This window comes from Salvia hispanica, chromosome 6, assembly GCF_023119035.1.
Source record: "Salvia hispanica cultivar TCC Black 2014 chromosome 6, UniMelb_Shisp_WGS_1.0, whole genome shotgun sequence".
Lineage (NCBI taxonomy): Eukaryota > Viridiplantae > Streptophyta > Magnoliopsida > Lamiales > Lamiaceae > Salvia > Salvia hispanica.
The window spans coordinates 26,202,198-26,225,201 of record NC_062970.1 but is presented as its reverse complement, the minus strand read 5'-3'; the positions used below and the strand labels follow the sequence as shown (position 1 = coordinate 26,225,201).

General features: G+C 32.8%; 2 protein-coding genes, 1 long non-coding RNA gene and 1 pseudogene across 3 annotated transcripts; 3 read left to right on the top strand and 1 right to left on the bottom strand.

The window, feature by feature from the left end:
* On the top strand, positions 1 to 874 carry LOC125197282. Its single transcript, XR_007172034.1, has 2 exons — positions 1 to 43; positions 635 to 874. It is a non-coding gene; the product is annotated as an uncharacterized LOC125197282 (long non-coding RNA).
* Positions 875 to 3,476: 2,602 nt separating this feature from the next.
* Positions 3,477 to 12,211, top strand: LOC125196157 (vesicle-fusing ATPase-like). Its single transcript, XM_048094553.1, has 21 exons — positions 3,477 to 3,740; positions 4,529 to 4,624; positions 4,702 to 4,783; positions 4,993 to 5,043; positions 5,988 to 6,158; positions 6,251 to 6,405; positions 6,551 to 6,659; positions 7,039 to 7,138; positions 7,210 to 7,265; positions 7,595 to 7,660; positions 7,752 to 7,834; positions 7,947 to 8,080; positions 8,387 to 8,597; positions 9,653 to 9,784; positions 9,852 to 9,912; positions 10,007 to 10,066; positions 10,297 to 10,355; positions 10,430 to 10,517; positions 11,379 to 11,501; positions 11,683 to 11,748; positions 11,870 to 12,211. The coding sequence occupies exons 1-21, from the start codon at positions 3,580 to 3,582 to the stop codon at positions 12,011 to 12,013; spliced, it is 2,208 nt and encodes a 735-aa protein (XP_047950510.1). The 5' UTR covers positions 3,477 to 3,579; the 3' UTR covers positions 12,014 to 12,211.
* A 7,332-nt stretch (positions 12,212 to 19,543) lies between these two features.
* On the top strand, positions 19,544 to 19,715 carry LOC125197677 (annotated as a pseudogene).
* Positions 19,716 to 21,297: 1,582 nt separating this feature from the next.
* Positions 21,298 to 21,746, bottom strand: LOC125196321 (cytochrome c oxidase copper chaperone 1-like). The gene has a single exon (XM_048094793.1). It carries the CDS (start codon positions 21,697 to 21,699, stop codon positions 21,472 to 21,474), a length of 228 nt encoding a protein of 75 aa, XP_047950750.1. The 5' UTR covers positions 21,700 to 21,746; the 3' UTR covers positions 21,298 to 21,471.
* Between the last annotated feature and the right edge of the window lie 1,258 nt (positions 21,747 to 23,004).

Here is a 23,004-nt window from a genome sequence, read left to right as displayed (position 1 = left end):
TGAAGCGGAGAATTATTTTCGAAAATATTGGAAAGCATACGAGGTGAACTTTTCTATCCTACATACTAATGTGCATAAAAATAAAGTTATTTTCAAATGATTTTGAAAACTTGAACTTATGTTCGTTGCTCATTTTTAAGTGATGTTGTCTTGCCAAAATGTTTTGTGTATGATGCCTATCTGTTTTGGCGTGAGGCCAAGTGAGTTATGAATGATGATATGTGAATCGAATTCGGGTCCAAGTGAGGGTGGTGTCCCTACTCGGACTAGTGTACACAGGAGACCTATGGCCAGAGGGCAGGTCTGGTGACCGAGGAAGGTGGCCACCTTCCCGGCACAAGAATGTTGATGTGACCGTGAGAGAACACCATCTCTACGGCACAAGAATGTTGATGTGACCGTGAGAGAGCCCCATCTCTACAGCACAAGATAATCAGATATGGCAAAATACAGAAAGAAAATGGACTGCAGTCGAAAAATGATTTTTAGTAAGCTCAGGTCTTTTTAATAAAATCCTTGAGTATTACTGTGATAATGGCTTGACAATATTTCCAAATGTATATTTTGTATCTTTCGGCAATGTGTTCACTGAGTACTTTTGTACTCAGCCCTGCATATATTTCTAAATGTGCAGGTTGAGCAGTGAAGTGGTGGAGGAAGTGCTATTGAGACAATACATTTAATTCTGTCAGATTAGGTCTCTCGGAGGTTCATGTCTCCATACATGGAACCGCGTTCTTTTCCTTCCGCTGTGCATCTTAAAAGACTCAAGTCTATTTTGTTCAAAACTCTGATATTTTGAAAATTTTTACAAACAATTACTCGAGTTTTGCATAAGCGAGTATCTTTTCCTCTATGTATCAGCACTTGATTAGTCATGTCCCCAATCAATGTTTGATTTTATTTTCCCTTATTTCTTTCCCCGCTTCTTATATCTCCGCCCATAGTCACGGTTCCCCGATTATGCTATCCTTAGCAAGTGCGGTCGTGACAACTTACCTTATCAGCAATTCTTCAAAACATTCCATTTGTCATCTGTCATCACTGCAAAATATATATTGCAACATTGTTTTATTTATTAATCTATCAATGTAATATCGTGTATTGAATTAAAGCATTAATAATGGACTTTTTATTATTTATGTTACCTCATTGTGGTTTTTGGCGTTTAAGACATTGTGAGCACCATCATATATATCCACGTGGAAAGAATTGGGTGAAATCAGATGAAAAGTCACTACATCTCCAGCTTTCAAGTCGTTATCACAATGGAATTTCTGTCATCCATCATCGAAGCACATTTTTCCGTCGGAAAGTAGTTTGACTTCTACTGTCCAGAATTTTTGTATGTTTTCAAGTTGGCATGTTGGTCCTAGCTCACCTTGAAATTGTGCTTGAAGTCTTTCTTGAAAGACCTGTTGTATTAATTAATATGAATGTTATAGTTTTTTTTAATCTAGATGATACAAGGAAATGTATTCAAAAAAATAATAATAATAATAAATAAATAATAAATAAATTTCAATACGTACCATGTGTGATTGTTGATCGGATAAAATCACTGTGCCGAACTTTGTAATGGTTTGTCGTGGGTTTATTTCATTTGGTTGCATAGCCATTTTTTAGCAAATTGGATCTTTGATGTTTACAGAGAGAAATATGGAAGATGGAAGTGGTTTTAGATATGAGAGAAAATTTACATGAGTAATTGTGGTTGACTGGTAGGTGAGGAAATGGTTATTGCCTTTATATAATGTTAGGTGAGAAGGGTTTTAATATTTTGTAGTGAAGGTGTGTATTCACTTTTCATTTATAATTGAAGAATTTAATAATATTATATTTTAAGTAGATGAATACGTAACTAATTAATATTATAATTAGATGAATGTGTATCTAATTAATATATTAATTAATATATTAATTAGATGAAAAATAATTAATGTTATTATAATTCGATGAATATGTAGAAATATAAAAAAAAATGAATATTTATATATTTGAATATTCCCTCATTCATGGTTGAGTATAATTTTGCATTTAATGCTGTGATTTTTGTTTTTATGTTTCGGCGAATTTGTTTGTTAATTCGCATGTTGTTCTATATTTTTTCCCTATAATTTTTGAGGCTTTGTTGGAAAGATTAGTTTTATTATTCAACATAGAAATAGTTATATATTGTGTATGCAAATTATGTAATAATATGATTTAGTATTTTTAATACTATTACTGGTGATATTAATATAATTTATAGTATGGATAAATAAAAATTAGAATAGCTAGAAGTTACATTGTTTACAAAATTATATGAATGTTGGTTGTGTTTCTATTGCTAATGTTTACGTTACATATTTTATCGTGATTTATCAAAGTAATACTGGTTAATTACTCTTATACATTTCACTGTACTTTGTATATTAATAGTAATTTTTCTATGTTGTAAAGTTTAAAATTTATTTAATCACTTTTGTTATTACAAAAATTATTAGTAGTACTATTTTAATAGAATCTCCTTTAGTTAATGTATAGGGATTTTTGTTTTTTCTAATAAATTTATAAGAAAATATGTATTCATAAATATTGTATCCTTAGATATTGTAATTTTTTTGTTTCAATTAAATTGTTAGACAAATTTTGTGCATTGAGTATGTTAAACAATTTCCTTTATTTTATATATATTTTCCATGAATTATGGTACTACAAATGTTGTCTCCAAATTGTTTATCAAATTTTTTTTTTATTAAAGTTTAATATGTGACACATATATTTCAAGGTATGGAGTACTAGTAATTTGAAGAATGTTGTCATGTGCTTTTATATGTAGTAGTACTATAAGTCGATAGTTTACTTACAACTATTCTAAAGTAATTTCAAAGAATTAATATTGTATTATCTTTCATATTGTATATACAACGTCATATTTATTCTTAAATATACAAAATTAGTAAATAATTCAAGAAATTAATATTATAATAGTCAAATAAGGTAAGATGTATATAATAATATCTGCTAAAGTAAAAAAAAAATAAGAGTGTATGATAGTAATAAATAGAAAAACATTAATATATTTCATTGTGTTGTTCTATGAAAAATTAAATCCATATTTTTTTACAATGGATGCACCGCAGTTGTTATTATTATCGATTTGGATATTTGATTGTGCAAATTATTTATAAGATAGTATGTATTCATAAATTTATAAGAATATTTGTATTCATAAATTATAGGGATACACAGATATTTAAAATTTTATTCTATATTTTATGTATATTTATTCTCCATTGACAACTCAGTAATAAATTACAAATGTAATTAAATGAATACTCAATAAATTATTTATATCTCGCACGAGTTATTATATGATTTACTACGAATTTTGTCAGTTGCGCAACACAACGCGTGGGGGATATATTAGTTTAATGTAAAAATGCCAGGATGATCCAGGATTTCTTATTTGCGAAGTAAAAGAAAAGATTGAAAATCATAAAAACTGAAAAAGAGGGAAGAACATTAATCTTAAATCCTAGAATTTCAAAACTTTTACACAAGAAGGATCTCATTTTTTATTAGCGAATCGGAACAATGGGGCGCTCGCCGACGATGATTGTCACGAATACCCCGGAGAAAAACCTCGCCCTCACCAATTTCGCCTACTGCTCTCCCGGCGATCTCCGGGATTTCGTTGTACCTGGATCGGGGAACGCCTACGCTTTGATCGGCGATGTGTTTGTTCTTTCTGTTTCATATCCTTTTTTAACCGATCTCTTATTTCTTTCAATTCGAGCTGTTCATTGTGATGATGTTTATAGTACGGCGGATGATTGTTTTCGTTTTCTGTTTTTATTAGAAATGTGATCTAATTCGATGTTGATCCGGGGTTATGTAGGTATGTGTACTGGAAATTTGTGAGGGGAGGTGATGTGATTGAACTAATCCGCTTTGAATTTATGTTGCATTGTTTCAAATTTATGCTGGAAACTGAGTGGTTGGTTATTCGGATAAGGTGGTATTTCCTGGATAATTGTTCAGGATTTAGAGTCTGGGAATAAGTGCCCTATGCTTTGTTGCTAATTTTTCTTGAATTTCCTGAACATTTTGTTTATTAATTTGGTGTTTTGTTGCTTCAACGTAGAGTTGTATGTGGTTCAACTGAGTGAGTTAGTGACTGGTATGTGCTGATCGTGTGTATTGATTGAGATTTTCAGTTCATGAATTGCTTAGCTGATTGCAGACTAGAAACTTTTTCTTTGATATTAACTTGGATAAGTCCACCATTCGGGTATTTTCCAATGCATAATAAATTTCCTAATGGCTAAAGGTCATTATTGTTTTGGAAGCTGTAGTCTTAAGTGATGCAAATGTATGCTTTACTCTTTGATTACTTTTGCTGCTGCGACTGCTATTCTTACAGTTTAGCTTTGGATTATCTACTGCCACTGGTAGTTTGTTGAACATGGTAACTCTTTTATAAATTATTATGAGATGGCGGATATCTTCATATTCTAAACATGTAGCCTTAACTTCAATGTACTGGACATGATGCCATTCCTGCGGGACACATTGCTTTAAATGCCATTCAACGCCGTCATGCAAAAGTCTCCACTGGGGATTCAACGACTGTCACCCGGTAATGGATTTAGCTTATTAACCAATGGTGACTATTATCTATTCCACTTTTTTCTGATAGAATTCTGAATATTTTAGATTCACTCCTCCTGAAGATTTTAAGATAGCAATGCTGACCCTTGAGTTAGAGTTTGTGAAGAAGGGGGCAAGAGATGAACAGGTATATTACCTTTTACAAGGAACGTTTTATTTTCTTTTCATTCTCTAGGCTGTGTCTACTGCGATATGTCACTGCATCTATGAGATTTTGTAAATTTTGTTTATTTTGATTATTGTATGTGGTTGCACTTGCGTACAGTAGCTTTTGATTTGTAGTCAATTTCAAATGGATTTGGTGCATCCGATCAATGACACTATGTTACCATGTAGGTGGATGCTGTCCTATTAACCAGGCAGATCCAAAGCAGATTCATGAACCAGGTAATGGCTTGCCCCGCATTTACAATATGCATGTGTAGCTTTGTGTTTATCTGATCTGCTAGTGTTTTATGCTTTTGAAGTTGTAAGGTAAGTGGTCTTGAATTTCCTATTTTTATTATTGAACATTTGACTCACACTCTTGTTCCTGTTTCCATTTAGAATAATCTTCTTTTGATGTTTCCTCACTGAAACCACAGTACTTTGACTCCAGTCTGTATAATATGTCACCTAGAATAATCAATATATCCTGAACATTTGTTTTCTTCCCTTGGATATTCAAGTCTTTTTGAGTTACATATATTAGTAATGCAAAATGTAATGCAGGGTTTAACCTTTTCATATTAGAAATAAGTTATCCAACTGGTGCGATAAAATGATTGAGAACTACAATTTTCTAACTAGTTTTAAGTGTCTCGGAATCGCTATTCATCGATTGGCCCCAGCAATCTTTCAACTCAAGGATTTAGGATACTCTGGTGTCCTCGGCATAGAGGAACTGGACCAATCCATCCTGCACTCTACTTCATAAGAGATTTGTTTTCCTCCATTTAGAAAAAAGTGGTTTTTGTTGTCAAAATGTACACACGTCTGTCCCTAATCCCCAGCATCCCTTTAAAATCCAAGAAAGGAAGAAGCCACTAATATAATATAAATATACTGGTACTGGTACAATTATTATTCACAGAATATCTGTGATATGGCTACAATATTGTCCTGGAACTTCTTTTAGTTGTCGTCAAACGACTCAAACCATAACCCTATTAAACTAGCATTTCTATTGATATAAGTTACACACGTGAGTAAGCATACACAATTGAAATCTATATTGTTATCATTTAAGAGAGAAAAGGACATTTTGAAATCATATAAGTTTGAAGAGATCCACCTTATATGGTTGTCGACACCATTTACAATACTGTGAGAATATTTTTTTGTCTTTGCAGGTTATGACAACTGGGCAAAGGGTAACATTTGATTTTCATGGTAATGGATATATCTTCACTGTCAACCAAGCTACTCTTGAGGGGAAAGAAAAATCTCATGGTATGGAGAGGGGGATGATATCACCTGAGACATTCATTATATATGAAGCATCAAATTCAAGTGGAATAAAGGTTTCCTTTTGATCTTTTGGGCAATGCCTATTGCCACTGTATGCTATGTAAAGTTCAATAGAGCTAATGATGCTTTTGTGGAGATAATGCAGATTGTCAACCAGAGGGAAGGTGCTAACAGCAACATCTTCAGGCACAAAGAGTTCAATCTCCAGTCATTTGGTATAGGTGGTTTGAGTGCTGAGTTTGCTGATATATTCCGAAGAGCTTTTGCCTCAAGGGTCTTTCCTTCACATGTAACTTCTAAGTAATGTTCATATTCAAGATTCTTTTGAAGTTGTACATATATTTTACTTGAAGTGTAATCATGAGTGAGATGAAAAGGCTCAACTTGTGGTTGCTGTTGCCTTCAACTTTGTTTTACGGTTTGTATATTGATGCCTTTCTTTTAGACTTGGCATCAAGCATGTTAAGGGAATGTTGCTTTATGGACCTCCTGGTACTGGGAAGACTTTAATGGCTCGACAGATTGGAAAAATGTTGAATGGGAAAGAACCAAAGGTATAAGCACAGGTCTATCCATATGTTCTTGTTTTGGTTCTTGCTGATTGTACTTATTGGATGGGACTCCTTTTGTTCTATGCAAATTTCTATTTTATTTTTTCAAACATTATTGGAATACACAAGAAGCAGAATGGATTTGTAATTTTCTTTTTGCATCAAATAACCTAAGGTGCCAATGAAGTAACTCTCGGGAGAAGTAGAAAACAAAATATGTTTCTTTCATAAATTTTGGATACCTAAGCTCCAAGCAGCTTTCCCTGGGATTGTCTATAAGGGCATGAGCTACCTTGATATAAATGTGAATCCGAATAAGTACCCTACTTCCCTACATATTGTACTGATCACCTTTTGAAACTGGTTAAATCTGGAATTTTAGATTGTGAATGGTCCTGAAGTGTTGAGCAAATTTGTTGGTGAAACTGAGAAGAATGTCAGAGATCTATTTGCGGATGCGGAGCAAGACCAAAGAACCAAAGGTTGGTGACTCTTTGAGGGCAAAAGTCTATGAACTCTTTATTCTTGGCTCATTTATCTCTTCATCTTTCAGGTGATCAAAGTGAGTTGCATATCATCATCTTTGATGAGATTGATGCGATTTGTAAGGTAGGGGATTCGAAGAAGTCATCTTAATACTTTATTGTGTTTTGTCTTCCCTAGTTGTATACTGATTTTCTGGTGGTGATATAAGTGCCTGTCTGTGTAATATTTCGAGAGCTGTTTTGCAATCTTCAGCCCCGCCCAAATTTGAATCTCATCCAGGACATCTACTCCTGATTTGAACACATGTGGCATATCAATTGGTTCTTTCTGGTGCTTAACGTTATTCACACCTCCCAATATGTGACATAATAGAATTTTAAGTTGCAAACTTGATCTTCCATTGTTGGTGCTTCATAGCATTTGTTTCAACTTTTTTAGTTTGAATTTCTCAGTCTAGAGGCTCAACTAGAGATGGGACTGGCGTGCACGATAGTATTGTGAACCAACTTCTCACTAAGGTACTTATGGTTTTAGTTCAAGTTGTTAAGTCATTTCGGTTTTAATTGCTGCTAATATATTTGTTTGACTAAATCTCGCTTAATGTTTTAGATAGATGGTGTGGAATCTCTGAATAATGTCTTGCTCATTGGAATGACAAACAGGAAAGATTTGCTTGATGAAGCTCTTATGAGGTAAATAAATTTAGATTCTCGCACTCATTTTGTGTGCTATGAAAAAAAAGCAGTGACCCGGTGCAAATAAATAGCATTTTCCAAGTTAAAAAGTTTGAATCATGATTTTCAGGCCTGGACGTTTGGAAGTCCAAGTGGAAATCAGTCTTCCTGATGAAAATGGTCGGTTACAGATTCTTCAAATTCACACAAGCAAGATGAAAGAAAGTTCTTTTATTGCTCCAGATGTGAACTTGGAAGAGCTTGGTATGTGATTGGCCTGCAAATCATTAATTGTTTTCTATTCATTTACATGATTTTTGTTCCTAACATTCTAGCTCTGGTTTGTCTTATATCGATACCAATCGGTAATTGTGTGGATTCACTTGTGTATATTAGTAATATAAGGTTTGACCGCTCATGATCAAAGTGCGTGATTAATGTTAAACTAACAATTCTTTGTCCAAAGCTGATGCAATGAAGTGTCTGATCTCAATTGGCCCATGACTGTGTGATCGAATATGGCTAAATTATTGTTTCTTTTTAGAACATTAATATTCTTCGTGGATGCAGCTGCTCGGACTAAGAATTACAGTGGAGCGGAGCTGGAAGGTGTAGTAAAGAGTGCAGTCTCATATGCTTTGAATAGGCAACTAAATATGGAGGACCTTACTAAACCCGTTGATGAAGAAAATATAAAAGTTACCATGGAAGATTTTCTGAATGCTGTTCAAGAAGTGGTTCCAGCATTTGGAGCTTCAACAGATGACCTTGAACGTAGCAGGTATTTCCAGATACTTGAGGAAAGAGGTTGTTTCATGATTGAATTTACGGTGACACAACTCCAAGGAGTTTAATTTTCTTGTAACATGGAACTTCAATTATATGCGCTATTTGTGGCGATACTATTCTAAACCATATACCATGTCCCAGACGGCCATCAAGTTATCTCCTATAATTTCTGTCGGTGATTGCCTGTGTTTGGTTATCGATGTTAGGGTATTTCCAGCTTGTCATCCAGCTAGTGGATTAAATACTGCCATTCCTGATATATCTATCTTGCCCGAATATTAAAAAAGTAATTATGAAAGTGTTATGTTGGTCCTGATTCAGCTGAAAATGGTACTTACAAGAATTCTGCTGCAAATGTGTTACGACTATGGCTTGTGAGGCAGTAGGAACAAGTATTTTTTTTTTTCATGTAATAGTGATCCTTCTCAGCACAAAAGTAATACTATTGCAAAACTTTTACTTGCATAATTGTGTTCAAAAGCAGATGAATTTTGTGGTTGTAGATATAACTTTCAAATTTAATTGGATCTCCCCTCTCTGGTTCGTTAAATTGTCTTAAACTTTTAACTTATATACATTTGTCTTTTTTAATACGAAAAATCTAATTCTGTTTGATTCTAATATATGTAGAGTTCGTCACAAATAGATATTAATGGATAGTGATATTTCCTTCCCGAGAAAGGGAGAGAATACACTTAATTGAAACGAAGAAATGGAGAAATAATTTCCTCCTGTAATTTTCACCATAAAATTTTTTCATTATTTTTCCATCTTCCCATTACCTAGAATTCAGCGCCTATGTGCAAGCTCTTTTAGTATGTTTGAATTAGATATGTGCTTTAGTGGTTTCTGTATTATGTGCCACATGGGTGGTGTTGTTTTAACTCTGTTATCGATCTTATTTATCTTTATCATCTGGATATATCAGTCCGTGATTCAAGTTTCAACTATAGAAGAGTTTTTGTATTTTGTTTAAGTGTCAGAACGTGCATATGTGATATGTACTTTTGGACATTTTTTCATCTGACAGCTGATTAATGTTTCCAGACTAAATGGCATTGTGGAATGTGGGACAAGGCATGAACATATATACCGAAGAACTATGCTTTTAGCCGAACAAGTTAAAGTTAGTGAAGGAAGTCCACTTGTTACTTGCCTTCTAGAAGGACCAAGTGGCAGGTAATTTTCTGCTTCCGTTGATTTACCGAGTGTGAGTACTTTGTAAATTCTCTTTTCTTTTGGGCAGTGGTAAGACTGCAATGGCAGCAACAGTTGGTATTGAAAGTGACTTCCCTTATGTGAAGATTGTAAGTACTTCTACTCTGTGTTATACTTATCTAGTCATCAGTTAGTATACTATGTGTCTTCATAACTCGTCTCCCTTTTCTGGTCAATTGCTAGATATCTGCTGAAACAATGATTGGACTCAGTGAGGCTACAAAATGTGCTCAAATCGTTAAGGTTTTATTCTGTGCCCTCATGACTGCCTTTTGATATAAAATGTTAGGCTAGTATATGTGAAGAAAATTATTCCCTTAGCACATTCATCACTGTGTCCTTTTTTATACCTCATGAACATGTGTAGCTTTCTTACCGGTGAAAGCACATGGCATATATCACACTGTCCATTTATACAATATTACTTGTACTCATTCTGTTGAGGAGTATTTTATGTATGTTTTTCCTTATAGGTATTTGAAGATGCTTACAGATCGCCACTAAGCATAATTATCCTTGATGACATTGAAAGGTAAGTTTATAAAGTAGATGAATGATATTGGATCACTCCATGCTCATTCATCCATGTTTAATTGAAATTTATAGGTTATTGGAGTATGTTGCAATTGGCCCTCGCTTTTCGAATTTAATCTCTCAAACATTATTGGTGCTTCTGAAGCGGCTTCCTCCAAAGGTATCTTCTTATTTGGCCAACTTTTAATTATAATAATGCAGAACACAGTTACCATATTGCTCATATTTTTTTGATTTTCTCAAGATAGTGTCCAACTACTTTGTTGATTGAAAAATATAGGTGATGGCTCTTGCCTCTTAGATGCCTGTTTGTGTACCAATGTCTTTTTAGATAATTTTTTATGATGTTTCCATCCCATGCCTTTCTGCATTTATGATCAGATGTTATAACAATTGAAGTCTAGACAGTAGCTCTTGTGACAAATTTGAACTCTACAATGTGTCATTATTTTGCCAGTCTTGTAATGTCCTAAAATTTGGACTATAATTTGTTGAACCAGACACTGATTTTTCAGTGGCATGAGAGAACTAGGGTTTGTTTTCTGCTGATACTTAAAGCTCTTGAAACATGGCTATCACCATGAATTTCAATGTAGCAATGAGAGAAACAGAAAATGGTGCTTGTTGCATTACCATAATAGATTGAAGATGATTGAGATTATAAAACGAACAGAAGAAACAAATGAAAGAACAAAAATGAAATGAAATCTTCTCCAAAGAGCCCACTCATCCAGTGAGGTCTCAACATAGCTGCCGAACTCTAAATTATATTTATGAATAAATGAAATGTAGAAAATATAGCCCTATAAATATGAAATCGATTGAACCCTAATAAAACCCTGAGCCCATATACTTACGGGCTTGACTCAACAATAAACTAATAATAGAGGACTCGACTAATAAAATACGCCTCAAAACCGCTAAAATGATATCTAATTAATAAAGTTGTCCTAGAAAAAGAATGTACTTCTATATAACCTTTTTAGATAGACTAATTCGGAGATTATCTTATACTTCTCAGGGGAAAAAAGTTCTTGTCATTGGGACTACAAGTGAAGTTCATTTTCTAGAATCAGTTGGTATTCGAGATTCATTCTCAGTGACCTACAATGTTCCAACACTGAAGACAGAAGATGCTAAAAAGGTATGGTATTTGTTTGCTGTCCCCTCTAGTAACGTTTCTAATTTGGTCTGCTATCAAGCATCTTCGCTGAATGGTGAAATTAACCATATTAAGACGTTCACGTCATAAATTTTTGTCAGAAGTGCAGCTCCTACCTCTTTATTGTGTTTATGTGCCGACATCTTTGTGTCCTTCCTCACAGGTGTTACAACAGCTTAATGTTTTCTCTAGTGATGATGTTGAGTCTGCTGCAGAGGCATTGAATGATGTAAGTTTAACTCGACATACTTTGTAATGAGATCATCCACGTTGTAGCTACTTTCACCCAGCATTGCTAGTAAAACTTGAGCTGAGCCTTTCCGTTTAATTTTGGATTGATGTGATTCCAGATGCCCCTCAAAAAGCTGTACATGGTTGTGGAAATGGCTGCTCAGGGAGAACATGGTGGAAGTGCAGAAGCTATTTATTCTGGCAAAGAAAAGATCAATATTTCGCACTTCTACGATTGCCTTCAGGATATGGTGCGATATTAGTTTTGACATTGCTATCTGCACCAAGTAATACTGCAGTTCCGATTGATTTTTGTTTTTGTATTTTGTTTCCCCTGTATGTTACTTTCATCTATTTTTTCGTTTCATATTGAGGTTTATGCACACGCCTTCACGCTATTATTTAGAATCACGGCTGTAGTCACGCAGTTGATTTTGCTTCAAACTAAGTATTTAGCGATATTTTGTTTCCGGTAAATCAGATCGCAAGAACTGCGATCTGCTATCATTTTATGCAATTATGATTGGCCGAACATACTACATCTAAAAATATGTTTGGACTATTGAACTCTTTACTCACACATGAAATGACTGTTTACATAGTGTATATAAGTAGTTGCCGACCGGCAAAGTTTTGGCTAATATGGCAGAATAAAGTTGAAGATAAAATCTAGTAAACGGATTATGCATAGTGGACATTTGTAAATGTTATCTTGATTGTTTGAGTCAATGGAATGTACTAACATATTTAAAATAAAATCATTATGCTCTTCAATCTATCAAATTCAGTAGGAATCTCTCTCTTCGAACCTTAAGCTCAAAACCATTTGACCCAAACCAATAAAATAGCAAATAAATAGAATCTTGAAATTTTCTATTGCAATCATCAGATTCGCAATTCCATTCAGATTTGAAAGATGGCAAGAAGATAAAAGTAGTTGCGTGCCTTGTTACAATTTTGAAAGAATACACTAGCCTTTTCAAATCCAAAAAATCTGTGTTTGTGATTATCTATAAAAGTTTACCCTGAACTACGTAAAATGTGTGTATTGTTTATATTCTATAATTTACATTAAAGTATTATTAATCCGTTGCCACAACCAATACACTACACTGCTACATACAGCATGCTTATCATGATATACACAAAGTAAGAAGTATGTAAACTAACCTGCAAACTATGATAAGCTGGGATTAAAGTTTCTATGCTCATTTAATAAGTAAAATGAAATGAAATACATCAACCAAAAATGGTGCTTGTTCCTATAGCAAAAAAATAGTAGTAGTAAAAGATAATGTTGGAATAATTTTGGAAAAAAGAAAGATGAGAGGAGTAGGAGAGTCCAATTCTCATACAATCAAGATTCTTTGACCACCTATAAATAGACACAGAAGGAAAATATAGCAATCCAACTTATTACTACATACTGAATACTAATACTATCATTTATACCAATCCAAAACCAAAAACTGCACGTATATATCCATCTCATTTTCATCTTCTTCTTTAACTACGCATTTTTTTAATGAATACTATAATTGCAGGAAGCACCGAAGCAGGGGTATTAAGACCGAGAAGAGGTAGTCTTAAAGAAATTGAAAAAATTTATTAAGAAATTGACATTTAGTAAAAATGGAAATAAAACATGAGTCTAGAATAATCAATCGAACTATAAATTTATAGGGAAAATTGTCATTATAAATCATAATTTTTGGTTCACTTACGGTTAATCTCACAATTTTCAAAAGTAATGAAGTAAAGTAGAACTACCTCCGTCCTTGAAAATTTGTCTCATTTTTCCATTTCCATCCGTCCCTCAAAGTTTGTCACATTTCACTTGTACCATTTTTTATAGTGGACCTTGTTATCCACTAACTAATTCCTACTCACATTTTATTATAAAATTAATATATAAAAGTAGGACTCACAATCCACTAACTTTTTCAACTCACTTTCCATTACATTTCTTAAAACTCGTGTCGGGTCAAAATGGGACAATATTTGGGAGTCGGAGGTAGTATAACTTTTATAGCTTTCACAATTATATATTCCATGCCATACAATTCATTTCACTCAAATTCCTATGATAGTGCATCAAGCCAATAACATGCAAACAAAACGAGATCCGTATATAGGTGCATACTGATATCTGATCTGTATATTGATCCATATGTAAAATTAACATGCGGAGGATGAATCAGGACAACCATACAATTGAATCAGCACATCATACAATACAATCAACATATATGCTAAAAACTCAATCAACATATAGTAAAAATTAAAGTATAATCAATATACATTACAAGTTCAATTAGTGCATACTCCCTCCGTCTCATAAAAATGAAACCTATGAGACAACATAAGTTTTAATGCACAATTAGTAAAGTAAAAGAAGGATTAAAAGAAAAAATAATTAGAGCATTGTTAGTGGAAAATGAGGTTTGCCCCTTTTAGAGAAGAGGAAACATCTTTTTTAGTCCACAAACTTTGCCAAAGTATCATTTTAGGTCCCGTGAACTTTGAAAATATCATTTGAGATCTATCAACTATGGATTAATATCAATTGAAGTACTTTTTTACTATTTCAAAATTTTTCTGGACGAAAATACCCTCAATATTTTTAAGGGTATATATTTTTAATAAACTTATCATATACTCATATTTTTTATAAATATCTTTACTATATATTTTTGATGAATTTTCTAAATATAATTTGACCTTCAATATTATCACTTAATTTTGTGACATGCAAGAAAAGATCCTTATTTAATTTTTTATTATTAAAGAAAAGTTCTTTATTCAATTTAAAATTTCTTTAATATAAAAAAATTGAAGAAGCAATTTGATTTGCATGTCACAAAATTAAGTGATAATATTGAAGGTCAAATTATATTTAGAAAATTCGTCAAAAATATATTGTAAAGATATTTATAAAAAAAATATGAGTATATGATAAGTTTATTAAAAATATACACCCTTTAAGGTATTGAGGGTATTTTCGTCCAGAAAAACTTGAAAATAGTAAAAAAGTACTTCAAATGATATTAGTCCATAGTTGATGGACCTCAAATGATATTTTCAAAGTTCACGAATCTAAAATGATACTTTTGTAAAGTTAATGGACCAAAAAAGATGTTCCCTCTTTAGATAAAAGAGAGATCAAAAATGAAAGTGTGCTATTTTTATGGGACAAATTAAAATGGAAAGAGTTTTATTTTTATGGGATGTAGAGACTCTTACACATTGTAATAAATATTTAGTACAAATTAAATTAGTTAAGTTAAAATAATCATTACAAAAATAATAAAGTGATAGATTTTGATCCTTAAACGATCAGTGGATTTAAAATCATTCTGAGATCATTTTCCGATTTCGACGTTTTTGGTGTGGTGGTTAATATATAATGGGTATGTTATATATACATATTTCCGATGCCACATACATAAGAGATTTTTTATGGTACATATAAAGATTTTATTTGTATAGATATAGTTTTTTTTCTGTCGTAAATTACACTGATCAATTTTATTGAAAAAACATTCTAATATGTACAATTAATTTTTCGTTAGAATCGTAATTAAATTACCTTTATTTTGACATATAGTACATGAAAAATATTGTAATGATAAAGTTATGAGAAATTTTATATTTTAATGGTCTTTAAAAGAGAAATTCAAAAATATAAAATGACCTATATATCTTTCATCTCATGTTTTGAGAAATTTAAAAATACAAAGTGACTTATGGTAAGCAAAAAGTATGCGGTCAATATTAATTACTCCGGTTAAAAAAAAGATTTGATTATTTTTCCAATACATTCATATAGAAAGTACTCTAACAAATGTCTCATTTGATTAAGTGTGAGTTATAAGAAACTATATGACATGGAGTACATGTGGTGGCTGGAGTAGCAACATCGGCGGAGAACGAGCTCAGTGTCCCCATCAAATATATTTCTCAAACAATTTATTGAGGTTTTCTCTGCATGATAATCTGATCATACTTATGGATTATGTTTGGTTTTTTATTAATCACTAACCTATATACATAATGTCAATTTATTGGTCTGGGCACGTGCATTGCATATTGATATTGCACGAACATTACACGTCCTATATAATATAGCAATATAGCAATATAGTTAAGATAGCAATATAGTTAAGATAGCAATATATACAATCACCAACTAGGATCTATGTTGGTTCAAGGGAGGGATTGCTCTCCTGCATTTGCACTATCTTCGCATTTAACTTGCACGACTATGTGCTTCACACATATTTTTACTATCAACACTTAATTCATAAAAAATTTATACTCCATTTGTTCCATGTTAATAGAGGCATTTCATTTTCTGTACTTATTTTAAAAAATAATAGTACTAATAAATAGTTAAGTGGACTTGTGGAGAAATATATCACACCCATGGGCCTAGTTGGTGAATTGCCTCTACACGACTTTTCCGTTCACCAGAAAAGTCCCACAAGACGTGAATCTTGATGGTGATTAAATTATTTAATTGATTAATTAATTAAACTCGGGGGTGATTGAATCACAGCCCTATCTATATGTAATGTCAATTTATTGGTCCGGGTACGCACATTGCACGAAAGTTACACGTGTATATATATAATACAGCAGTATAGAAAGCATTAGCATATACAATTGGTAAATATAGCATTATACCTAATTAAAGACTCTCCGAATGTATTACACATCTCATAGTTGCATTAATTCTGGGATGTGTGAACCAAATAGGAGAGTTAGGTCTGTGTAGTCATTCTACATGTTACACAAACACAAATCTATGTCCGGTAAAAACACCTTAACAAGAAGCTTGTTTCCATGCTAATCTTAGAATTGTAATGACAAGAGAAACCCCAACTTAGCTTCTTTTCTCTAACTTTGTGCTGCAATTATTTACGTCAGAAATTTAAAAAAAATAACCAAATTGAGGGAACATAATAAAGCACCCTTAAGTTGAGGATATAATTGTCCACAAAATGTTAATATTTTGCTTTTCAAATATATTTTTGGTTTGCATCTCTTAGTTTTAGTTAGAAAACCAAGATAAAACGCTTTTCAAAATGTGAGTGATGTATTTAGAAACATAAATTAGCATAGACTAAAAATATCCTTCGGCATTTTTATTAGTGTGTCAAAGACAAGAATCAAGATGGGATTAAGAAGAATTAAATCAAGAAGGAATTTACTAAAATTACAACAAATCAAGTTTTGTATCAAAATAAATAAATCTTTCATATATATCTACAATTGGAGTAAATAAAAGGTTATAGTGTACTGCGTCATTCCTTAACAATTTCATTTTCTCACTCCTAATTATTGAAAAAAAAAGTTAAAAAAAATGAGTAATATATACTACCTCCGTCCCTGAAAATTTGATACAGTTTACTATTTTGGTCCATCCCTGAAAATTTGATACACTTCACTTTTACCATTTTTTGTAGTGGACCTCATATTCCACTAACCCATTCCTACTCACATTTTATTATAAAACTAATACTTTAAAAGTAGGACCCACATCCCACCAACTTTTTCAACTCACTTTCCATTACATTTCTTAAAATCCGTGTCGGGTCAAAGTGTAGCAAATTTTGGGGGACGGATGTAGTATAATATATTGATGAGTGGTAAAATTGAAAGTTTGACGCCATTCACTTTTTTCATAGAAGTCTGAAATATTGAGTCACTTAAAAATAAAATTTAAAAGAATAGAATGCGAAAAAAAAAATAACAAAGTAAAGAATTCGAGACAAATTTCAATTTCATAAAGTTGAGATAAAGACACGACTGGCTTAAAATTATGAAGAATTTGTTCCTTCTAAAAGTAGCAATACATATCACTATTGTTGATGTTTGCTCTCTCAACCGAATATTTAAAATGAGACGTATGGATCTTAAATTACTTTAAAACATGAAACGAATAAGTTGAAAGAAGACCAATTGAAGTTCACAGAAGAAATTACAATGGAAAATATAAATTAGTATAAAATCGATTTGAAAACTTTTCAGTAATATCACTGTCTTCTTAAATTTTATCAAACTATTGGTTTAGTACATATATATAATTTGCTGTATTTATTAGTCTGTAGAGCAATTTTACAAATATTAAATAAGACACTTTGGTTTATAAAATAGTCTTATTTTTCATTGTTGTCATTCCACAAAATTAGCTTATTTCTATATTTGACAAAAAAAATTCTCTATTATGAAGTAATCTCATTCTCTAAATATCAATAATCTAATTACTTTTTTCTTATCTATTTTCTATTTCACTAATTTCATATTAAAATTCGTGTCATCCCCAAAATCTCTATTTTTTATGAAAACTAGTATCACGCTTGTGCTATGCACGGATTAATATTATTTAAAACATTGATTTTTAATTTTAAATTAATTAAAAAAAATTAGAATCAATATTAATAATGAACAATATGAGTAACAATTCAGTTATATGAGAATAAAAAATCTATACAAATCAATATTGAAGCATAATACATTTGAAACAAATCACATAATATAATGTTTAAACATTAAATCATGGAGTAGGAAGATAAAAATATATCAGAGTGAAGAATTAAACACAATAAATAATTATTCATTATTTTTAAAACTTCGTTACACAATATATTAACTACTATAAAATTAAAATCACCCTTATTATTATAAACTAAAACCTTCAATTTTTCACCAATTCAGAGGCTCCACTTAATCACAATTACTTTTAATAATGAATTTGTACATGCCGTCAGTTTTCACTTTTAATTCAACTAACATTAAAATACATTTGATGAAAAAAAATTCACCATTAATGTGCATTCAATTTTCAATCGGCAATTTCATGATAATAATAATAATAAGAAATCGGTTAGCCTTCTCTAAAATTGGTCTTCTCTTCTTCCAGCAACAAATGCTAATTAACATAAAATTAGGAAGTCAATTCAATCGAAGAGTCTCTTTGGCAAAAATCAAATCTCTATAAATAACAATGCACAAAACAACTTTTACTAATCAAAATCCCAACAAATGAAAAAAAATAAAAATAAAAAGAAGAAAAAGGTCTGTTTTGCTGCATCATATGAAGGTTTGATTTGATGATTATGTTGGTTGAATCTTAAATTGAATTATATTTTAAATGGTATTCTTATAAGTATCAAGAGGATGGAGGCTTCCTTGACAATATTCAAATAACCAACTAACACTGAAAATCAACAAAAAAGAAGCACGCAATTGTATGGTGAGAAGTAACGGTCGTCTTTCATGAATTAGTGAAGAAGACTGTGAATAGGGGAGTGAAGGGACCATAGTCCATGAATACGAAAGAAGAAAAAAAATCAGCGCATTAAAGTTCTAAATACTATAAAAACAATAAGATATAACTGTGAAAACCTTATAAGATAAAACCAAGATAGGAATGAAATTGCACCTGGAATTCCCGAACTTTGAATGTAGGACTAAGGATAGCACATTGTAAAGCACAGTCTTTGGCAACACATTCACTTGCATTCATTGTACGCCTCAGCTCCATCCCAAAGAACTCGGTCAAAATCTTAATCATAGCAGGGACTCGAGAGCCTGATCCATCAACTTCAACTGAATGTATATTCTCAATAGTCAGTTCATCATCTGCTAGAGCCTTCTCCAGCGGCTTCTTCACACGCTCAAATTATACAAATGCATTTTAAAGTATATTTATTTGTAGCTAACCTCCCACTCACTCACGTATATATGAAACATGGCTGTCTCAGTGTTAGCTTCCAATGTCACATTTTACGACCTTACTTGAACAGGATCTGTTCTATAGGCTCGTACCTCTGTATCCTTGATTTCTAAGGAGACAGGAAACCATGTCTGGTGGATGAACCTGGCACGCGGTGCGGTAGATGATCGTTCTTGGCTCGACTCCGGTCCTGTCAGGATGGCTAGGCAGTTGTCTGACAGACTCTAAATCTTTATGCCCGCAGGGGCCTAGCGCAGTTGGCAATGGAGGGGCAGATTTTGCTGCAATGAGCCTGGGTTCGAATCCCACTGCTGTCGTGTAGTTGCTTCCATCTCTCAGGCACAAGTGTGAAGCCTTGGGAGATGGGCTTCTGGCAGTCAGTGGGTTAAGGCCTCCCCCTTAACGGACTACTGCGTACCCTGATTTAACCCCCTCACATAATGTCGGCCCGGAGTGTGGGGGCCGCCAAGACGACGGAATCGTTTTTTTTTGCTGCAATATATGAAACATGGGAAACTAATCTCCAAGAAATATATGTATATTAGAATTATATATTTATTAGAATTAATTTCTGAATTTTATATTAATTACCTTTACATCCCTCAGCATAAAATGATTATTCAAAATCTCTCAAAACTCTAATTTTATATATTGTATAGATTATTTTAGTAAAAATATTTTTATGATAATTCAAACTCTCTGTTATTTTCACATTTGCTCTTCTTTTTATTCACATTCAATTAAGAATACTCTAATCATTATTTTGTTTCTCATATTTTATAAAATTTATAAACTCGTGCGATCCACTATAAAAAGGATTTTCCATACTAAAGAACGTGAGATTAAAACAAGTGGGAACAACTAAAATATGATAAATTTATCATCTTCTAAAGGAGTAATAAATTTGCAACAAAAGAAAACACATCCCATAAGATATTTAATCAAACAGTCATAGTTTGGAATATAAATTTATATGTTTATCCTAAAAGCATAAAACTAAAGGAAACCAATGTAGTAGAATAAGTAGTGATGTTGAAATTTCCAAAAATGAAAAATAAGAAGATGAGACAGAGGCCCTCCCATCCCAACTCCCATAACCAAGATTCTTTCAACTTTTTCACCTCTCATCTCCATTCTCCACCACCTATAAATAGGCATCTCCTCCACAAACAATGAAAATATAGCAAACCAGACTTCATACATACAAACTCCATATCTACTCAGTTTCCTCTTCAACCTCACCAAACATGTCTGACAAGTGCGGTAGCTGCGACTGCTCTGACAAATCCCAGTGCACGTAAGTAAATACTCTCTCTTTCATCTCGAATAAGTTCTCAGCAGTCGATTTATCAATTTTTTATTCGACATATTGCAGGAAGCAGGGGTACACGGCCGACATCATTGAGACCGAGAAGAGGTATGGTTGATCAAAACCAAAACTTAAATCTACTATAGAAGATATTGAGTTGGACTAACTAGGATTGTTTCCCTTATTGTGGTTGCAGCTATGTCATGCCGGTGGATGCTGCTGAGCATGACGGCAAGTGCAAGTGCGGCAGCAGCTGCAGCTGCAGCGACTGCACCTGCGGCCACTGAGAGCATGACCTAATATTGGGTTGGGGGCACTAGATTTCTTATCTTATTATGTAATCCTCTATAGCACTAAATAAGTTTATCTGTGTCCCTTCCTACTATCCTTACTCAATGAATTAAATGACTCTCTCTCTCTCTCTCTCTCTCTCAAATTTCGTCTCTTCCCCCGCATCAGCCATCAATTGCAGGAATCCAAATACAACAGAGACGAGATGAACAAATATCACTTCATAAATTTCTCAATATCAGAGAATGGAACAGTTGTTTTTACATTGTTTTTATTATTTTCAAAACAAGTTAATTTTCCAATCTCTATAACTTAAAAAAATGTACTCCATAATAATGTTTTCAACTATCCAAGTTGATTTATGAAAGCTATCTCAGATTTCAAACATTAAACCCTTCTGCACGAAGGCATTTGCGGTGAGCCTCAATCCATTTTTCACAAGCAGATTCGCCATGCTCCACAATGCATTCATCCCTCAACTTCTTAGTGTCGGGGCAAGCACAGCAGATCTTCTTCTTTGGCTTTACATCGGGTACAGAACCTTGGTCGTCCAGCGATTTTATGGATACAACAGGGGAGGAATTCTGACTTGAAGATCCAGCACCCATCTACGAGCAAGTAAAAGGCATAGAAATTAACTTATATATTATATTGTTGAGACATTATCCAATGAAAGAAATAACAAAAAAAGAAACAAAGGCAGCAGAAACTGAAAAATAAAGGAAAAACTGCAACCAATCTGTGCAATTATAATTGCCATAATTTATTAACTGAATCATGTTGGTCAATGGTCATTCCTACCAAGTTAAAGGTTTTTATATGATCCCTTTTGAAAAATCAAGAGAATTGTAACATGCTCCTATTAACTAAGTAAAAGAGCTGATAACTGATTCATCAAACGACAATTGCATTCTTAAACGTAGAATAGAGTAAGGACCTACATGGTGTTGCATGACAGAAATTTCTTTAATGATTCGAGTAACTTATCCGATACTCCAATTATCAAATACCACAAACAGCTTCCAGATCTAACAAGAACCAAATATAAACAAGAACCAATAATATTCCCTTAAGTCTCACACCCCATCTAACCATTTTCCCTTCAAGATCCCCATAAAAGAAGGATGTCCTAAGCCTAGGAGATAAGGAGAGTGGATAACAGATGAAAAGGGTGCTTCTTATCCCATCAAGATCCTCATCAAACTGCTGAGAGATTGATCATCTCAAACACGACTTAATTCTGAATCCATTGCACAAACCTCTGTACTAGAACGCTTAACCATAAAGAAAACTCTTCATACCGAAAACCTAGTAATTCAAATGCTTGATTTCACATTACTTCAGAAATCAGATTATTTTCTACAGTTCATTTATGATGGGCGATCCTTTCATCAGCTTTACTCAACAAAAGATCCAATTTTTCGCATACTATGCACGTTTTACTAAGCTATTTTCTACTTTTAGTCACAATAACAAATCTCCGCCCTGCAATTCTAATCTACCAGCTGAATTCTCCCCAAGAAAAATTGCCAAAACCAAATCCAATCCGAAAACGTGTTATATATGTTTCACGGGGGATCAATAGTATTCTTATCGAATCCAAAGAGAACTATGATAAAATATTTTCAACATATAATCTGTTAGGTAAGATATATAATGATGATTTTATGACTTAGGATTAGGGAATCCTTATTAGAAGACTTGGATAACTTAGAATCGTATAAAATACTTTCAGATCAAGTATTTTGAGTGCACAAAATCTATGATCGGATAAGACCAAGTTTCCTTAGATGATTGTTCATTCTCTGATCTGTATTTAATCAAAAATCAGCCTAAACCGTCGACAATTAACTGCCAAGGCAGTTAATTAACTAAAACTGATTCCAAACTGTTAATAACTGTTTAAAAACTGT